The 19,318-nt window shown below is 41.0% G+C and overlaps 1 protein-coding gene across 7 annotated transcripts in view; it reads left to right on the top strand.

The window, feature by feature from the left end:
• Window positions 1–19,318, top strand: part of SLC25A13 (solute carrier family 25 member 13) — a 174,304-nt gene that overhangs the window by 14,756 nt on the left and 140,230 nt on the right. For 6 of the 7 annotated variants that reach the window (XM_026506157.4, XM_044386679.3, XM_026506164.4 and 3 more), the window contains exons 2-3: window positions 9,096–9,149; window positions 18,163–18,305. In XM_026506157.4, the coding sequence (XP_026361942.1) occupies window positions 9,096–9,149; window positions 18,163–18,305 (197 nt within the window). Of the gene's footprint in view, window positions 1–9,095; window positions 9,150–18,162; window positions 18,306–19,318 lie in introns of those variants that run through there. The other variant, XM_044386689.3, reaches the window with a different exon arrangement.

The raw sequence follows: 19,318 nt of genomic DNA, 5'->3' as shown, positions 1-19,318 counted from the left end.
GGTTCTTTGTTTTTTTTTTTCTTGTTGAGTTTTAAGAGTTGTTTGTATATTTTGGGTAGCAGTTCTGAATTGGCTGTTCTTTTGCAAGTACTTGATCCCAGTCTTTTGCTTATCTTTTTATTTTCTTGGCATTGTCTTTTGCAGAGCAGAAATTTCTATTTTAATGAAGTCCAGCTTCTCAGTTCTTTCTTTCATGGGTCATGCCTTGGTGCTACATCTAAAAAATCCATGCCAAACCCAAGACCATCTAGGTTTGCTCCTTTTTGATCTTCTAGGAGTTTTACATTTAGGTCTCTGATCCATTTTGAGTTAATTTTTGTGAAGGGTGTAAGGTCTGTGTCTAGAGGTGGTTTTTTTGTTTTTGTTTTTGTTTTTGTTTTTGTTTTTGTATGTGGATATCTAGTTGTTCCAGCACCGTTTGTTGAAGAGGGTGTCTTTGCTCTTTTGTCAAAGATCAGTTGACTATATTTATGTAGGTCTCTTCCTAGGTTTTCTGTTCTGTTCCACTGAAGAGTGTTAATATCCTGTTGGAGAATTGACACCTTTGTCATTCTATCATGTCCCTCTTTATCCCTGGTAACTTTCCTTGCTTCAAAATGGGCCCCGACTGAAATTAATATAGCTATTTCCTGTCCTGTGTGAGACGTGAAAATGATTGTTCTCCCATAATCGCTCTGAGAACCAGGTTGAGTTCCCAGAGGTAAAACTCACAAAAATGTGGAGGTCCTCCTATGGCTGGGTCCTCCTAGAGTTTTTAAATCTCTGTCTGGTCCACACGGAGCCTCCAGCAGTTTGTCTTTCACAGTTCAGGTTTTCCTGCGTCAGCAGGGGTTCCTGTGGAGGTTCTAATTGGTCCTTAAGATAACTTTCTGAAATAGATAAGTAGATTTTGTCACTGTGCCCATTTTATAGATGAGGAAACTAACTCGGAGATGTTAACTGATTGTCCAGGGTCACCAGGTTAGTAATACACTGGGACCCAAATCTTTACTCTGAACTTGGTGATGTCTGCGTTTGTCAGGGTGGGCAAACACCTTCTGTCTCCATAAGGAGTTGAAAATCTAAACAGAAAAATGTCTATTTTAGAAAAGACTCATACTGTCTCTTGTCAAATTTTTACTCTTGGGAACATTTACTGGAATGTTAGCTTTAGCTTAATAACAATAATAATAAAATCTAAAATTAGTGTGTTTAAAGTTATTTTAGCATCACAGAACCCACAGCTAAAATACCACCATTCATTTCTTAACCGTTACACTCTTACTTCTTAATACAGAATTGTAATGGTGATGGCTTTATCATTGTTTAATGTTTGTCTACACCAGTGCAGAGTTAAATCCAACACACTTCACAAGCTGCTGAATCCTTCTGATAAACATCTCCAGCACCCCTGACATGACCTGTTTGTGTAATTACTTGGCGGGTTAACATTTGTGGTATCTGGTGCCTCATAAGGCAACTGTTGAGTGATGTGAACTTTTGAGGGTTGATTACACAGAAAGGCTCTAGTTTGAAGCATGCTTAACAAGGCATCTTGTCTCTGTACTAATTTATGTTGCAGTAACTTTTTCATAGTCACTGTTCTTCATCTATTAGAACTTAGGGAAACTGTAGGCTGAGGAATGAGTGACTCAGTGAATTCAATAAAAAATTATTTTTCTTCAATTTGATGAGACACCTCATTCTTCTTCTTCTGTTAATGCTAACTGTGGTTTTGGGGAATTCCAAACTTTCTTTTGCTGTTACTGATTGTATCAGTCAAGGTTCACTTGCAGAGAACAGAATCCACTCTAGCTAGTTTAGGCCAAGGGAGATTTATTACAGGGTATTAAGTGGCTTACAGAATTTGTTGGGAAGGCTAAGAAACAGACTTCAGGTCGAGCTTCCAGGAGTGCCTTCCAGGGCCTCACCGCAGAGCAGGCCACCAAGGGAGCAGTTACCTCTCCTGCAGTCATGAAATGGTTTGCCTAAAGGCGAGTGTTCAGAACCATACTGCCACTGACATGGGCAGGAGGTTGCCAGAGGAAAATCAGACACTTCTAGCAATGATGCTTGCTGGCAGAAAGCAGAAACATGGCCCCCAGCTTCCCAATCTTTGCTTTCCAAAATTTTGCATTCCACATTTCCAACTTCATCTGATTGACAGCACCTAGGCCATATAGCTGCAAGGGAATCTGGGAAATGTAGTTTTAACCTTCCAGTCTCTGCAGTGCAGGAAGATACATGTGGAGATATAGGAAGATAGATGGGAAGAAGAGTTGTCCCTAGGTTCTAAATTGTTGGGCCACACCCAGTAGAGCTTTCCACTGGGATTCAGGTCCACCCACTACACTTCCTTCCTCAGATTCAAAAGACCAGACAGAGACATTTCTCCCTCCACCTCCTTTTTCTGCTTGTTGCTGCATGTGTGTCTGCCTGCAACAGAGACTAGCTCACTTTTGATGAGCTGTCTCCTCTCGCTTTTATTTCATATCTAAGGTAAATAATTACTTCATGACAGTAGAATTTTCAGTGTAAGCCTCTGCTTGTCGTGTCTTTCAGACCTTTTAGGTTTCTGCGGTGGGGGCGGGGGCTGAGTGAAGGCCGTGTTGTGCAGTGGGTGGAGAAGCAAAGCTAATGTTGAGATCTTGGGTCCTAATTCAATGGTTCTCACCCGAGCCCCACATTATAATCTCATGATGAAGCTTTAAAGGTACCCATTTCAGAGCTTCTGCTTGGATTAGCCATTGCAGTCTAATTTGATAGGCCTGGACATTGATGAAACCCAGAAGTCCTTTGTGAGACTTGAATATACAGTTGGGGCTGAGAATATCAGTCCTAACCAGACCAAACTGGACATTAGCTAAAGCTGTGGTTCTTAAATTTAAACAGCATTAGAATCACCTGGAGGACTTGTTCAACTGCAGATTGCTGGCCCCACCCCCAGAGTTTCTGAATTGTAGATCTGGGGTAGGGTGTGATGATTTGCATTTCTCAAAGTTCCCATTGGAGGCTGAAGGTCCAGTGCCACACTTTGAGCCCTGCTGGCCTGAAAGGAGCTACTTTCACTGTACAGATTGGATTTCTGCTCATCTGGAAGACTTTCTTCCTGAGTCAGCATTTTTGGAGCATCTGCTTAGTTTCTGTTCTTTGCAGGAGTTGGGAGATACAGAGGAATAAGATGCATTTGAGGAGATCATGATCTTAGAGCTTTTCACTGGAAGAAGAGAGCTTTTATTTTCTTTACATTTTCTTCTTCAGATTAGTATCCTGTATTCTGTGTAGGTTTTGTGTTCTTCCCCACTGCCCTGTTGAGCTCACAGTTCTGTACCACTGTGATTTGTTAATGAGCCTACAACTGTGGCTTGATTCCAGTGTTAGAAAGCCAATTTAAAAAATATTCTTCCATGTAGAAAAATCTTTCTGGTGTTCTCCTTCTTTTGACTGTTCTAACTCATATTGAAATAAGATTGAATTTATTTGTCCTGAAAATATCTTTCTGGTTCTCCTTGCCATGCTTCCTGCTACCGCCTTTTAAAAAACCAGTCACTGAAGTTATGTTACTGTTGGCTGGTTTTTTATATCTAGGATGTACCTAGCTAGGGCATCTGTTCTGCAAATGCTATTGATAACCTGTTCATGCTATTATATCTAATGTTTGTCTTGTCAAAAATTTTACATATTCAGTGGGCCTGAAATTTTGTCCCGTGGGACATAGATCAATGGAATTGACCTGAAGTGTCCATATTAAAGTTCAATAAAGGTAAATTTCTCCCAGTTTGTGGAAAAAATGTATAATGCATAGTTTTTTCAGTTTTAACCCTCCTTCTTTTTCCCTGAGTCTTGACTGTGTGTGAAAGTTAGCTGCTATAGTATAAGATTCTTTATTGTATTGATTTAAGTAGCAAATAGTAATATTTCATAGTCATCTGCCAAGAACTCTTTTCCTTCTTGGTGATTTTCCTAACTATGTTTGAAAACTAGTTCCTTTATTTAAAACTCTTGATACACAAATTTTGTTTAATGGTGGAATCTATTCTTACAAATGCAAATTCAGAAGCATGATGATAAAATCAGGCAATTAGATTGTAAGAACAGTAGCTGTAAATATTTACATGCTGTTAGTATAAGAAAAAAAAATTATAACAATGAAATTCAGCCTTCTGGAAACAACCTCAAGTTTGATGAATCTTTTGAAGGCTTGTGAAAGTGGTGCAGAGTGGTGCGTGCCCAGCAGCTGTTTTGAGTTGACTTAAAAAGGGAGGCTCCATTTCTGTAGTTCCCTTTTTCCAGCTCCTAAAACTTCCTGGATATCAATTTTTGCCACCAGGTAGAATCCATCTGAGTACAGCTTCTGAACACTGGCGCTTCTCGCTCTAACTTTCTTGTCTCTCAAGAAGCTGTGTAAGTGCTCTTCCTTCTCTGCACATAAGCCCAAACCAGAAGGTAAGAATGGGAGGCAGAAGGAGAACTGGGGATTCTGACTAGCTGCACGGCAGTGGGGAGATAGATGGAATTAGTGCAGAGGTGAGGCCGGAAGACTGGTAAAAGTTTTTCAGAATTCATCCCCTATTGAACCGTAGTTACTTTGTGCTTCGTTACAGTGTGTTCAGGACCTAATACACATTTCCATGGGCCTCAGGGAAATTCCATGGTGTATCTGGAACTTTGCGTCTGTTTTCAAGAAGTGGCATTGGTTGGGGCTAAGATAGCAGAGGGCATGAGTTAGGAAAACGTCTGTGGTTAGTGGTTTGCTGAATGTTTTTGAAGATCCGTGAGTTCCTTTACCCTCCCTCCTCCTCATTTTTTCCTTCTCAAGTTATGAGCCAGGTTACTCATCACTTGGACTTTTTATTAAAGAGTAAGCATGGTAGAATATAAACACCTTTCCATAAATAATACAAGTAATAGATTTCGTTTATCCAGTGCTTTAACCGTGTGTCCTTTTTGGTGCTAAGCGCTTGATGTTATTATCTCCTATCACCCTTTCAACCATCCAGGATTTCTCATTTTGCAGGTGAGGAAAGTGAGACTGAGAGGTCAGGGGTCTAGTTCAACGTCACGAAGTTAGTCAGTTCAGATGTCACACTTGATCCCCAGTCACAGGTGGCCTGACACTAAAGCCATTTTTTTTTTTTTTTTAAGATTTTAAAAAATTACTGTGTTTAGGGTGAAAGTGGTAGAGGGACAGAGGGAGAGGGAGAGACAGAATCCCAAGCAGACTCCATGCCCAGTGCAGAGCCCTATGCAGGGCTCGGCAGGGCTCAATTCCAGGACCCTGAAATCATAACCTGAGTCAAAACCAAGAGTCAGATGACGTGTAACCAACTGAGCCACCCAGGCGCCCCTAAAGCCATGTTCTTGATCACAGCACTGGATTGAGACTACAAACTGGCGGTGGTAGGAGAAAATGGGAGATTCTTGATTTCTAGGCATGTATTATATTAGTGGTTAACGTAAGTTATGATCAGTTTGAAGCTGCCTACGATGCGGCTCAGTGGAAAAACCAACAGAGTAGGAGATGGAAGATCTGGAGTTGATGTCAGCTCAAACAACACTTAGAAATGTAAGCACAAATTGGTGCCAGATCTGACTTCTGGGGAAATAATTGACCCTCTTTGAGTCTTGGTTTCTCCTTCTGTAAAGTGGGTGCAATATTATGCTCTCTGCTGGCTTCAGGTTTTGCTGTGAAGATCCAGTGAAGTAATAGTCATGCACTGAAAATATAAAATGTTCTATACATATTAGGTGACATGACTTAGATTTGTTGGGTCACTACATGGATTTTTTAAAGATTAATTTATAGAGTTCAGTACTTCAGCTAATATTTATTGAATGCCTGTATGTGCCAGACATTATACCAGATGTTGGTGGTACACTGGTGAATAACTCCTGCTTTTTAAACAAAATTTTTAATAAATTTATACACCCTTCATCCATTTCTCCCACCCCACTCCCCTGCCTCTGGCAACCACCAATCTGTTCTCTGTATCTATTTTTTTTTCTGTATCTGTTTTTATATAACTATGTAGATTCCAGAGAGATCATACAGTACTTGTCTTTCTCTGATTTATTTCACTTAGTATATGCCCTTGAGGTCCATCCATGTTGTTGCAAGTGGGAAGATTTCATTCTTTCTTATGCTTGAATAATATTCCAGTTTATATTTATTTGTATCTGTCTGTCTCACAGTTTCTTTGTCCATTCATCCAGCAGTGGACACTTTAGGTTGTTGCTATGTCTTGGCTGTTGTAAATAATGCTGCAGTGAACATGAGGGTGCAGATATATTTTTTCAAGTTAGTGTTTTCATTTTCTTCAGATAAATACCCCTAAGTAGAATAGTTCTATTTTTAATTTTTTAAGGAACCTCCATACTGTTTTCCATAATGGCTGCACCAATTGACATTCTCACCAGCAGTGTACAGAATTTCCTTTTTCTCTACATTCTTGCCAATACTTGTTACTTTGTCTTTTTTCCCCCTTTGTCTTTTTGATAATAGCCAGTCTAACAGGTGTAGGGAAACATCTCATTGTGGTTTTGATTTGTATTTTCCTGATGATGAGTGATACTGAGCATCTTTTCATGTACCTGTTGGCCATCTTTGTATCTTCTTTGGAGAAGCTGCACTTGATTATGGTATGTGATCCTTTTACTATATTGAATTTGGTTTGCTAGTATTTGTTGAGGATTTTTGCACATATATTCATCAGGGATATTAGCCTATATATATATATATTTTTTCTTGTGGCATCCTTGTCTGGTTTGGTATCAGGCTAATGCTGGACTCATGAGTTTGGAAGAGTTTCTTCCTCTTCTATATTTTGCAAGAGTTGTGGAAGGATTGGTATTAATTTTTGTTTGAATGTTTGGTAGATTTCCATAGTGAAGCTCTCTGGTCCTAGACTTGTTTTTTGGGAGGTTTTAAATTGCTGATTCAATCTCCTTACTGGTATCTGGTGTCTTCAGATTTTTCTATTTCGTTATGATTCAGTCTTGGTAGGTTGTGTGTTTCTAGGAATTTATTCATTTCTTCTAGGTTGTCCCATTTGTTAGTACAGTTGTTCACAGTGGTCTCTTACCTTTCATATTTCTGTGGTACCAGTTGTTGATGTCTCCTCTTTCATTTCCAATTTTATTTGTGCCATCTATCTTTTTTACTTGGTGAGTCTTTCTAATGGTTTGTCAATTTTCGTCATTTTTTCAAAGAACCATCTCTTAGTTACATTGATGTTTCCTGTTGTGTTTTTAGTCGCTATTTCATTGATCTCTGCTCTGATCTTTGTTATTTTCTCCCTATATGGATTGTGTTCTCCTGTGCCTTAGATCCTGGCAGAGGTACAGAGTGAAAGCTTTGTTTCTTAGGGAGGCGTAGTCCTGGTGGGGAACACTGATGTGCATTTGGGGATTAGTAATGGAAGAATGCTGTGGGAATTTAGGGCAGGGGAAGTTCACTCTAAAATAGCATTGCCCAGGGAAGGCTTTATGAAGTGCATGGCATAGTGAATTAATTAGATTTTAAAGGATGTGGTATTCAGATGGAGCAAGAATAGTTCACTTTGTGGAAACTTACCTTTGCTTTTAAAAGGAAACCCAACTAAGTACCTAGGGTCACCATAAGCCTTCTAAAAAATGTTACTTATGTATTGTCGTGAGATATGGAACTTGGAGGGAATTTCTTTGCTCTTAAGAGGGTGGAAGCGTCTTTATGCTGTCTCATCTTCTCCAATAGTGTTTGGGCTATTCAAATACCTTTCTCCTAATACAAACCCGAAAGAAAGGATTCTTCTTCTGAAACCGATAGGTCGGCGCTATCATCAGTCTTAGATTGGTTAGCATTCTATCTTTTCCTCCTTAATTGAACAGCAAAGAACACTAACTAATTTAGAATTTTAAAAAGATTACCAAATCTTATGGACAAAAAAATGCATTGGTGGTTACAAGTACTCAGCTGAAATTAAAGGAGTTATCAGTCTTGCTTTGGGAAACAAGGTGACCAACCAACTCGTTTCAGAAAAACTACCTCTCCCATTCCAGTGATTAGTTAATAAAATTATTCCTGACAGTGGCAGGCCAAGAAGCTCAGGCAGTTACATTTTAGAGACAGAGAACCCATTGTCCACAGATCTCAGAAGAGCCTTTGCAAACACACAGAAGGGATTTAGAACAATTTGCATAAATCTCCCTGTGGATAGCGACATGGCTCCGGTATTAGGGTGGTTCCAGGAACCCCTCCTTGGCTGTATCATGGGGTGACGCTGTGCTTGGTGAGAATTCAGTCTCATGACGGTTTTTGCCAGCAGGATTGGGTGATGGGACACTGAATAAGCCCACTGTTTGGTTCCACATAAGGACTCTTTTGTGTTGGCCTGGGGTAGCCATATTCAAGTTTGTCTTGCTTTTTCTCCACTGATGTTTTTGGACTTTGTGGGCTGGGGAATTAAGCACAACACCTATTCTGAGCTAATCTGTCAAATTTTGTTCTCAAAAGGTAACCATAGCCCCTTGTATTTCTAGAGTGTGGAGCATAATAGTCATACCTTTGGAGACTTCTGACTTCTTAAATTAAAAGTCGGGGCGAGGAGGAGACCTTGCTTGGCATGGCCAGATAGCTAGGCATTCATGCCTGTTCCTGGCAGGACTGGGGGAAGTAATACCCTTGTTTGTTAATATGATTTGCCTTGTTCACCAACTTCTTTAGCAACTATGTTCTCTTGCATAGTTAACAAGTCGTACGTTAATATCTAATATTCCCCTATGGAAGGGTATGGATCACTCTGATGTGGAGTTTTAAAATGCCAGGTGGTTACAGATCTGTTTCAAGTTTTCTTTTTTCTACTTACTTTTTGAAAAAAAAGAAGAAAAAAGGTATACATTAAATACCACATACTAAGAGCTTTACTGGTTTCTTGCACAGACTATTACCATTCTAGAAGCCACATAAGGAGTCTAATTTAAAATCCAGGGAGCAGTTCATGCACTGGGGAAATTTGGTGCTTTTAAGTGCAAAAATGAAATCCACTAATTTCTAACCTGGAGTTTATTTTCTTTCAGTCTGCTAGCTTGATTTCTCAGCTTTGTTCTAATAATATAAACATTTTTATGTTTATTTATAGGTGGTTTTAACCAAGAGAGCAGATCCAGCTGAGCTTAGAACAATATTTTTGAAGGTCAGTATAAAGGAATTTATTTTGTTTCTTGTTTGATTTGTGTTCTCGAACTTTTAAAGATTATTTTCAAACCGCTCTTTATTTCATTGTTTTATATAGATATATATATAAAAGGTATCTTTACTTAAGACTTATGGAAGAGATCCATTACAATTATATCTGTTTTTTTGGGATGTATCAGAAACTTGCAGGTGATTGTTTGTGAGGGCAGTATGGTTTACATTTTAGTTCTCTCACTTTCTTTTCTCTCACTTGGTGTTAGATACTGGAAAGGAGTTGCTGGGGGATTTAGTTTCACAACTCATTGACCTTTCCAGGATTCACCTGTGCAGTTTGATGATCATGCTTTTTCTCACAAGAAGTGGAACGCTCTTTGTAAACATTTCAGTTAGTCCTTCATCCATCCAGAGAGGACTGTCCTTGCCTTTTATTGGTAGAAGCCCATTGTTGTTATCATCATCATCATCATCATCATCATCATCATTTTATTGCAACTGTGGATTGTGGTGGAGGCCTCAGTATGAGTAATAGTACATATCAGTTCACACAGATACCATATATTTCCTTAGTTTCTTATATTTCACTACTTTGTGACATTGGGTAGTGAATGAATGATACTCTAATAAAAGTCTACCTCAGGTCCCAAACACAGAATCACGTAATGTTATTTACCTGGATTAAAGTACTCGAAAAAGGAAAGGGCACTTTTGTAAAGATCATTTAAAAAGTATATATGTGGGCCTTTTGTAAATGTGATGGAAAAGCAGCTGTGCTGTATGTAAAGGGGACCAAGACTTCAATGAGACATTGACAATCTGCTGTGTACCAAATACATGGCCCAGAAAGTTACTAATTCTGTGAGCATCACTTTCCTCATGAAAATGTGGTACTATTAAAAAAATACTGAGAAATCAGAGAATGAATACTGACAGGATTATCTGATACCAAGGAATTGTTATTGATTGATTTTTTAGTCTGGATGATGGTATTCTGATTATAGGAGCTATAAAGAGTCTTTTTCTCTTAGACATCCACACTGAAGTGTTTACAGATAAGACTATGATGTCTGAGATTTGCTTTTAAATAATCCAGTTTTGGTTGGGGGGGGCAATACGTGGTCGGCGTGATGATAATTTTTGAAATTGGTAAATGGAACATTGAGTTTCTTATCCTGTTCTCTCTATATCTTCATAAGTTACAAAAATGTGTAAAGATTGAGTGAAAAAACTTGGGTGAAAGGGCCCAGCACCTGGTATGCATTAGATAACTGATTCAGTAAGTGCTTGAAATTAAATAATTCAAACACGAGAGACAGAGGCTTCAAAAGGAAATGGTTAAAAATGTGAGCAGGTTTGGGGTGAGGAAAAGGGATAACTTGTAAGGAGATTTGGATTGTGTGTAAGAAAGCAGAATTCTTTATAAATTTGGTTTTAGCCTGAAAGGACGATGGTGGAAAACGATTCTAGATCGTGAAAGTCCAGGCAACAGAAATGCTTTGTTTTGCACCTGGACTGGTGTCTGTTGCTCTGCATTTGGGGCCCACCGTGATTGGATGGGGTGTGTATGAGGGAACCGTAGACATTTTTAGTGTGTGTATTTAAGACCTATGGTATAAAACTCTTACAGTATAATTCTAGGAGACTACTTGCAGTGGGTTGCCGGAGACCCTAGCGAAATGGATAAAAGCTCATTAACCTGAGCTGGCAAAGTCATAATCATTCTTTGAACTCAGGACCTCTCTGTTACTTCTGTTTTCTAAACCAGCGATAGTCTGACAGGAAATGGAAACAACTCTGAGTGTCTCAGTAGATGGTGCATCTTGGATCGCTCCTGGTCTTTTGGCATGATCCAGTGGAAAGGCTCCATCCGGGTAAAAGCTGTGTCCACCTTTTGAGGCCACGTGGCAGCTGGTTAGGTTAAGATCCTACTTTGGAACAGCCTGTCTTTTCCAGCTGCTGCCTATCTATAGGAGGCAAGTGTCTCCTGGAGACAAATCGGATTGGTCAGGTAAACCCAAGGAGGGTAGGAATTCCCTGCAGAGTTCTGGAGAGCCAGCTGTGAGGTTCTGTGGAGGTGAGCCTGAAGGCTGGGGTGGAATCCTTGGGAGCACATAGGGAAGTGCCGTCTTCTCTTGGGGTGGCTAAGACTTTTGAGTGGCTAAGGCTTTTGAGTGAGAGTGTGACTTAGAGTCCAAGGGGATGATGGGGCCAGAAAGCAGGGGACCGTCCATGAAGAAAGCCGTGATCAGCAGTTTCTGGAAGGGATTGTGGGTCTGGCAGAGGTTTGGGTGATCTCATCAGGCCTGGGCAGTGTAGTACCAACACAAATCCATCCTGGCTCAGCATGTGGGGGATCTCTTGTTTACCATCTGCCACAGATAGGGGTGAGGCCCATGGGGGCTCTGCCAGCCACGGCTCCACTGTGGCCGGGCTGTAAGTTACGTATGGATCCGCAGTAAGCTCTCTGTAAACCTGACTACTTTGCTGATTTTCTATGACTTTTTCTTCCTGACAAATATCCCAGCCTTCTGTGACACTAGGTAGAGGATTCTTCTGTAGCTTGGGGTGGGGCGGTGGGGGGAGGTGGACCTTTGGGCCAGATGTGCTGATAGCAGGGGAGTTGGCAACTGTGGAGGTCAGAGAGAGCCAGTGGAACTGGCAAAGAGAAGGGAAGAGGGGTCCTGGAGGACTGAGGTGGTCTCAGTTCTGCCTTCTTTCATCCTTGAGAAGAGTTAAAATAAATTCTGCTTTCTTCTTTTTTTGGGAGGGAGTTGCTTACTGTATGTAAAGTACAGTATTAAGTGTTGGGGATATAAAGATGCATAAATCATGGCTCCTGCCATTTACTGTCTCACTGTGTGTAAGTGTAAAAAAAAAAAAACCATGATATGGTTGATAAACATTATATGGCATTAATTAGTAGGAAGGTGATGTGGGGCTAATTATATCTTGTTAGCAAGGGTCATTGCAGTTACAGAGAGGTGGTGATGTTGGAGCTGGGCTTGACAGTGAGTAGGTGCTTATCAGCTGGAGAAGGTAGAGGAGGGCTGTGGGACAGAGGAAGACTGCTCTGGGCAGAGGCAGCAGCAGGTGTGGAACAGTGGGCTGTGAGTGCCAGGCGGGGGTGACCTGGAGCACAGGCTCTTGGGCAGTGCACTGCGGGGGGGGGGGGGGGGGGTAGGCAGGGCGGGGTTGGTGTCTAGCCTTCCTGGCCTGAGGCACTGGAGTTTATAGTGTATCCTCTTCTGGTGATAAGAGGCGGGTAACATTTTGTCTGGGTGTGGAAGTTGAAGGCCAGGTGTGGTCAGTTTTGTTTCTCACATGAGTGTTGACATGCGTTTTTTCATGCATGTTAATTTGAGCGGGTGTACTGAGCGCTCACGGTTTGACTGAAACACCATGAAACTTTGCGGTGAGTGGAATGTACAAAAGAGGTATAAGCAGTGACCATGTCTTCAAGGAGTTCAGGTTTTCTGTGGGAGACCAGATTTACAGGCACACAGCAGGTGAACAAGAATCTAGGTTTGCCTCCTGCCAGTGTGGTGAAAGCAAATGCCACAGGAAAAGGGGAGGAGGGGGTGGTCCCTGAGGGGGAGTGGTCAGAGAAGGCTCCTTGGAGAGGGGCCTGGGAGAGTCCCGGGGTGAGTGGGAACTGGAGAGTCAGGGAGGAGGGCAGCTGGGGAGCTCCCGGGGAGAGGGCCACATTCGAGGGAAGGCCGGGAGATGGGTTTGGGAGCACACAGCGTCTCCAGGTTGAAGGATTCTTGCTCCTTCAAGTGTTCATTTAAATTAAGCTCTGTGCCAGGGAGTCTGCCAAGCCTTACAGGGTGTGGGTGACAAAATTAGAAAGGTACTGGGAGTTTGGCACTATGCTGAATAGGAAACCATTGGGGGTTTTCTGGGTCATCCAGTGACACTGGCAGGATGGGTTTGAGATTTGGTTGGTGCAGCAGGGCCATAAGTTAGGCAGCCTTGGTAATCCTGGTGCGTGGCCCTACAGACTTCACTAGGGTTGTGGCAGCAGGGGAAATGGAGAATGGGCAAGGTTTAGACATTTTGAAGGACTGCTTGATGGAAATGATCTTAAACAATGGATGAGAGGGTTCAGGGGATAAATTCGGCCCCTGGATAGATAGCCTGGGTCAGGGAGGTGCCAGTTATAAGAAGAGGGAAACTGAGAAGGAAACTGTTAGCTCAGGGGAGAGCAAAGGGGGCGATGTGTACTGTTTACATGTGGAAGTAGCTGAGTGCCTGTAGTGTAAGCTGTGGGAGATGGGAAGGCTGGGTAAAGGGGCTAGACAAGGGGAATAGGCCCTATGACAGTTTGTAATGATGATACGTAGTGAATTGCACTTGGATTTCTTGTAATTATTCTTTGTCAACAAAACATATGTGTATTTAGAATTTTTGTGAACAAAATTGGAAAAACAGGTAATTTCTTTTTTGAAAACTTTTTTAAAATGAGAAAATGGTTCATATTCATTGGCAAAAATTTAAAAAGCAGAAGTATGTAAAGAAAAGTAACTTGTGATTCTGCTGTATAGATAAAATCCATATCTATATCTATATATAAATAGGTATTTTATATACCTATCTCTCTGTTTCTGTATCTCCATGTATGTATATAAAGCCCTTTTTTCCTTAACAGGAGAAAAAATACTATTTTATCGAGTTTTTCCCTTCACCTAATATGTTAAGAAAATTTTTTCCTATAATTGAATATATTTCTACAGTGTTTTTATTGTTGCGTGCTATTCCTGTATATGGCTGTTTTTACCATAATTTATCTAGCCACTTCCTATTATTGGATGCTTAGTTGTCTTTTCTGTTTTGCTAGTCTAACAGCACTGTAATGAATACTCTTGAACCTGAATTTCTGCATATAGCCTGCATGTTTAATCATATTAAAACTTACAGAAAATTTTAAGGGGGAGAGAGGCTTCAGGTCACTTATAAAATCTAGTCCCAAAGAAGGATTAAGTACCATTTTAAAGATGTGGGAGCTGTGTGGTCCACTCCCTTGACAGGGACCCCTCCGTTCACTGCTGCAAGGGCAGCAGGGCACCTTTGTCAGTACGTTCTTACTATGATCTGTCTCTGCCCATCAATTGAAGGAACAATCTTTAACATTTTTGCTATAATCACACGGCAGACCACCCAGCCTTGGTAATGAGCTGGTTTTGCAAACTGAAGAAAACTGTGTTTTCTGTGTTCAGATTAATATGCTCTTACATTTACAAAATTATTTCATTATCACCTCTAAAAGCTGGGGCAGAAAATATCTCGATTTTTTAAAATGTAAGCTATTGATACATAAATGAAGTGCACAGATCGTAAATGTACAGCTCCATTAATGTTCACAAAGTGAGCACAGACCTCTGTAACCAGCACCCCAGAAGCCATCTGATGCCCCTTCCAGTCAGTACGCACCCCTCCTAAGGGTAACCAGTTTTCTGGTTTTCAGCTTTATAGCAATGGAATCATAACACTATGTTTTCTTGTGTCTCATTTCTTTCACTCTTGTTTTGTTATTAAGTTGTTAAGATTCATCCCCGTTGTTGTGTGTGGTTGGTGTTAGTTTATTTTCATTGCTGTGTTATATTCCAGAGTGTGATTGTACCACAGTACTTCCTTTATACGTCCTACTGTTGGTTAACATTTGAGTTATTTTCCATGTTTTTGCTATTGAAGATAATGCTGCTGTGGACATTAAAATGCTAAAGGGTGTTTTTCAGTTAAAAAAATACATACATGCACACACATATGTTTCTCTACACACGTTTGTGTTAGAGACCTACTTACGGTTGAAATTGCTGTGTCTGTGGTTCTGTGCATGTTCAGTTAGAGGAGATGCTGCCAAGTAGTGTTCTAAAGTGGTTTAACAGTTTACTCTCATAACACCAGTGTATGAGAATTGCATTTGCTCCACGTTTTTGTGAATACTTGTTATTTCTTTTTAATTGTCCTGTGTATGGGTTCGAGGTATGGCATTGTAATTTTGTTTTGCACTTTCACTGGAATTTTTTTTAGGGGACAGCAGCTTGACAATGATTCTAAAGGCTACTTGGGGGAAAAATCAAAGACTGATCATGGCCCAGGAAACTCCCAAGAGGGAAGTAGTACAATGATTTTAAACTTTCCCGCATTTGACAGGTACTTACTGAAAGCATTTCACTCTCTGCCTGCCACCAGTCCAGGACCTTGAGGATGCTGCAGTGAGAACCACAGGAAAGAATCCCGTCCTGACAGAGCTTTCTGTCTAGTTGTAGCAATTAAGATGCATGCAGTCTTGCAAGAGTACACAGGTCAGTTGGCAAGGATTCCTGCTGCAGGGAGGACAAGAACTGTCAGAGCATCCTGGCATCCCTCCGTGGAATTTGGGGGCAGCCCCAGAGGGGAGCCTCTACCTTAGGAAGCCATTCGTTGCCAGCTGATCACAACTGGTGTTGAAGGTGGACTTACTTGCCAAGCTGTTTCCTGCTGATCCTATGATAATTAGTGTGTGATGCACATGGCATCCTAAAGAGAGGGGAAGGGAGAATGATTTCATTTGTGCTCCTGGGACAACCAAGAGATTAAGTGGGAAAAACTAAAGTTGGAGGATCCTTACCTCAAACCACATAAAAAAATAAAGTTCCAATGTATTGAAACTTAAAAGATAAACCTACTTAAAAGCTAAGAGAAAATGTGGGTGAATATTAGTCTTGAGATGAGGAAGGCCTAGCTTCTAGACTTAGAAGTAAGTAATGGAATAAATTGCAAAGGAGGGGAAAAAAATCTACAGACTCCATTATCTACAAGTATCAAACTGGATAAATATTTGCAACAAATCCAACAAAGGGGGAAGAGGGCATGTTCACACACTGCTGGTGGGAGTGTAAATTGGTACAATCTTTTCTGGAGAGCAGTATGATAATAGATATGAAGAGCCTTCAAGTTCCTCTCTTTTGACTCAACAATTTCTCTTCCAGGAGCCTATCCATTGAAGATTGCCAGGAATTTCAACAGTTGTTATATACAAGGCTGGTTACCTTAGCTTTATTTAAAAATATCCCAAACTGGAAAATAACCTAATGTTGACTGGTGGGAGAAGAGTTAAATTGTGTTTTTAACTAAATTAATTACTCACTGCTGTAAGCAAACATAGGTATGATTCTCAGTCATAGGATCGCTGTAATTAGCAGTGACATCTCCTTTGTACTTCCTGTCTTGTTTTGCCTCAAGAAAATCAAAATATAATTCTTCTATGTTTCCAAAAAACCAGTTCAATGCTAGGTGAAGAATACTGGGATTCTTGGACCATTTTTGAGCTTTTCTTTTGTACCATGCTAAAAAATGTTAAACGAGAATGGATCGTACAGAACGTTTATAAAGTGCTTATTGTGTGTAGCACATTGTGCTACGTATGTTACATGCTTATTCGTTTATTTCTAGCCTCGACCTTAAGCAGCAGGTAATGTTGTTATCCCCATTTTACAGAGGAAGAGCTTTACTTACATGAGGTCATACAGGTGGTGAGAGGCAGAAGCAGAGCTCAGCGCAGCCCAGGCCTGAGGGACTCCAGAGCTTGGTTCTGAGTAGCTAAGCAAGAGTTTGTCCTGCCTTGGAATTAAAATGTAGAAGTAGCAAGTGACTTCTGGAAACAATTGTAATGGCACTTGACTCTGCGGCTGCAGAGGGAGCGGAGGAGCTATTGTTGCATTTCCCTTCCCTGTGCGCCCCACCCCCGCTGGCCTCCGGTGTGGTCCCTATCATCCGTCTCGCCTTGTTCTTCGCGTAGCTCATGGAATTCACCTCCCCACCCCAAATCACTATTCTGTCCCCTCTCCTGCGCCATCAGGATACCGTATGATCCCGTGTTGTTTCTCAGCATGTGCCATGGGCCCTGGGACTCTGCGGGACAGGAATGAGCAGCTTCCCGCTTACAGGCGCTGGGATCTATCACTGAGGGCAAGAGGAATGCTGTGAAAAAGCATCGAGTGCACCTAATTCTCATTGACCATTTCTGCTCTAGAATGGAGAGGGGACACTAACCAGAGCAGCCTTTCATATCTTCTTCCATAAAGTCCCACAAGAAGCCGTACAGTTAATAGTTCGCTTTCTAGCTTACCCTGTTTCTCCTCCTTTCTTGAATTATTGATGCCCTTGAAACAGGAATGGGGGTAAAATAATTAGGTTGTTCCCATTCATGATTTTATAATTCTTTTTTTTTTTTTTTAAGATTTTATTTATTTATTTGACAGAGATAGAGACAGCCAGCGAGAGAGGGAACACAAGTAGGGGGAGCGGGAGAGGAAGAAGCAGGCTCATAGCGGAGGAGCCTGATGTGGGGCTCGATCCCATAACGCCGGGATCACGCCCTGAGCCGAAGGCAGACGCTTAACCGCTGTGCCACCCAGGCGCCCCTAATTCTTTTTTTTTTTTAAGCTGTATGTCCTTGCTAAAAACAAAATGTAATTTGTCTTTCCAAACTTCTGTAAACTAGGGTTTCTCAGTGTCAGTACTGTTGACATTTGGGGCTGGCTCACTCTGTTGAGGGGGTCGTCCTGACCTCTCCCAACTAGATGCTAGTAGCATCCCTCTCCCTCAGTTTATGACAGAGTTGTCATCAGACATTGTCAGATGTCCTCTGTGGGGAAAAATAAAACAAACGGAGGAAGTGCAGAGCTAGAGAAACCTCGCCTCCCCTTCCCCCATCCCCAAAAGGCAGGTAACATATAGAGAAGCTGGGCCTCCTAGATTATACTTGGCTGTTAGCGGACGTTGGTGTTTATAAGCTGTCCAGTCAGGCCAAGCTGCCTCCAGTTGAGAACCACTCATATAAACATAAAACTTGGCAGACTTAACATGTTTTTGTTTTTTCTATGAGGTGTTGGGAAATAACTGTGCTTGAGAAGAGTGTATTATCATATACGATGTTTTATCCTTCGAATATTTTCAGCTTTTTCACATATTGATCTCATGATTATATACTTTTGAGGGTAAAATATCTTTTCTCTTTTTCTTCTAAACAGTATGCAAGCATTGAAAAAAATGGTGAGTTTTTCATGTCTCCCAATGACTTCGTCACTCGATATTTGAACATTTTTGGAGAAAGCCAGCCTAATCCAAAGACTGTGGAGCTTTTAAGTGGTGTAGTGGATCAGACCAAAGATGGGTATGTTTGTTTTTAATTATCTCATTTAATTTTTTTGTTCGAAATAGCTTTCTGTTACTTTGAAGGTTAGTAAGTCACTGAATACCTTCCCATCTCTCAAGAGCATTTTCTCTACCTATTACAATTAATTCATTATTTTGGGAATAATACCTTTAACATTTCCTTCTTATCACAGTTGGGGTTTTATGTGTTTGTGTGTTTTTTTTTAAGGTTTTATTTATTTAGAGAGAGAGAAAGAGCACGCTTGAGTAGGGGGAAGGGGTAGAGGGAGAGAGAGAATTTCAAGCAGACTCTCTGCTGAGTGCAGGGGCTCAGTCTCACAACCCTGAGATCATGACCTGGGCCAAAATCAGGAGTTGGACACTAACTGACTGAGTCATGCAGGTGCCCCCTGCGCGCATTTTTTGACAGTAAAGAACTGCTTGTAGTTGCAGAGACTTACTATAGTTGATGAGTGGTGTGAGATGTACTAGAGTGTTTGTACATATATTGGTATTTTTCAAGGGAACTGTAAAAATTGTGAGTAAATGTAAAATATAGCTCTACAAACATAACTTTTCTATGATCTTTTCCTCTGTTCAAATAACTGGAAATCTTCCATATGATTAAATAGTATGAATCTAACAGAATAATGTGATGATTCCAAAGCGCTAAGAAAGGCGTTCTACCCAAGCTGGAAGAGACAGATACTTTGCAAAATGCCTTTGGATCTCCCCCCCCTACTGGTGTTGTCACATTTTTAAAAAATGAGCTTTTCCTAAGCGGTTTAAGATTGCAGTTGGCTTTTACCATTAAGTGTGAAATTTTGGGCCCCAAACTCTTGCTAATACAAATACCAGTCTCCTAATAGCCAAGTACAATGTCCAAGAACTGGCCTTCTCTATATTAACTGTAGTAGACCCAGCCTCCTACCCTTGCTACATGTCAGCACCCCATTCCATAGATTGCAGTTACCTGCTGTTCCAGAGTGGTGTGCTCTAGCTTGTCACCTGTCTAATTTTTCCCACATGCAC

This window comes from Ursus arctos, unplaced genomic scaffold (assembly GCF_023065955.2).
Source record: "Ursus arctos isolate Adak ecotype North America unplaced genomic scaffold, UrsArc2.0 scaffold_3, whole genome shotgun sequence".
In the NCBI taxonomy this organism is placed as follows: Eukaryota; Metazoa; Chordata; class Mammalia; order Carnivora; family Ursidae; genus Ursus; species Ursus arctos.
The sequence above is the reverse complement of the archived record's forward strand: the minus strand, read 5'-3'. Positions and strand labels throughout refer to the sequence as shown.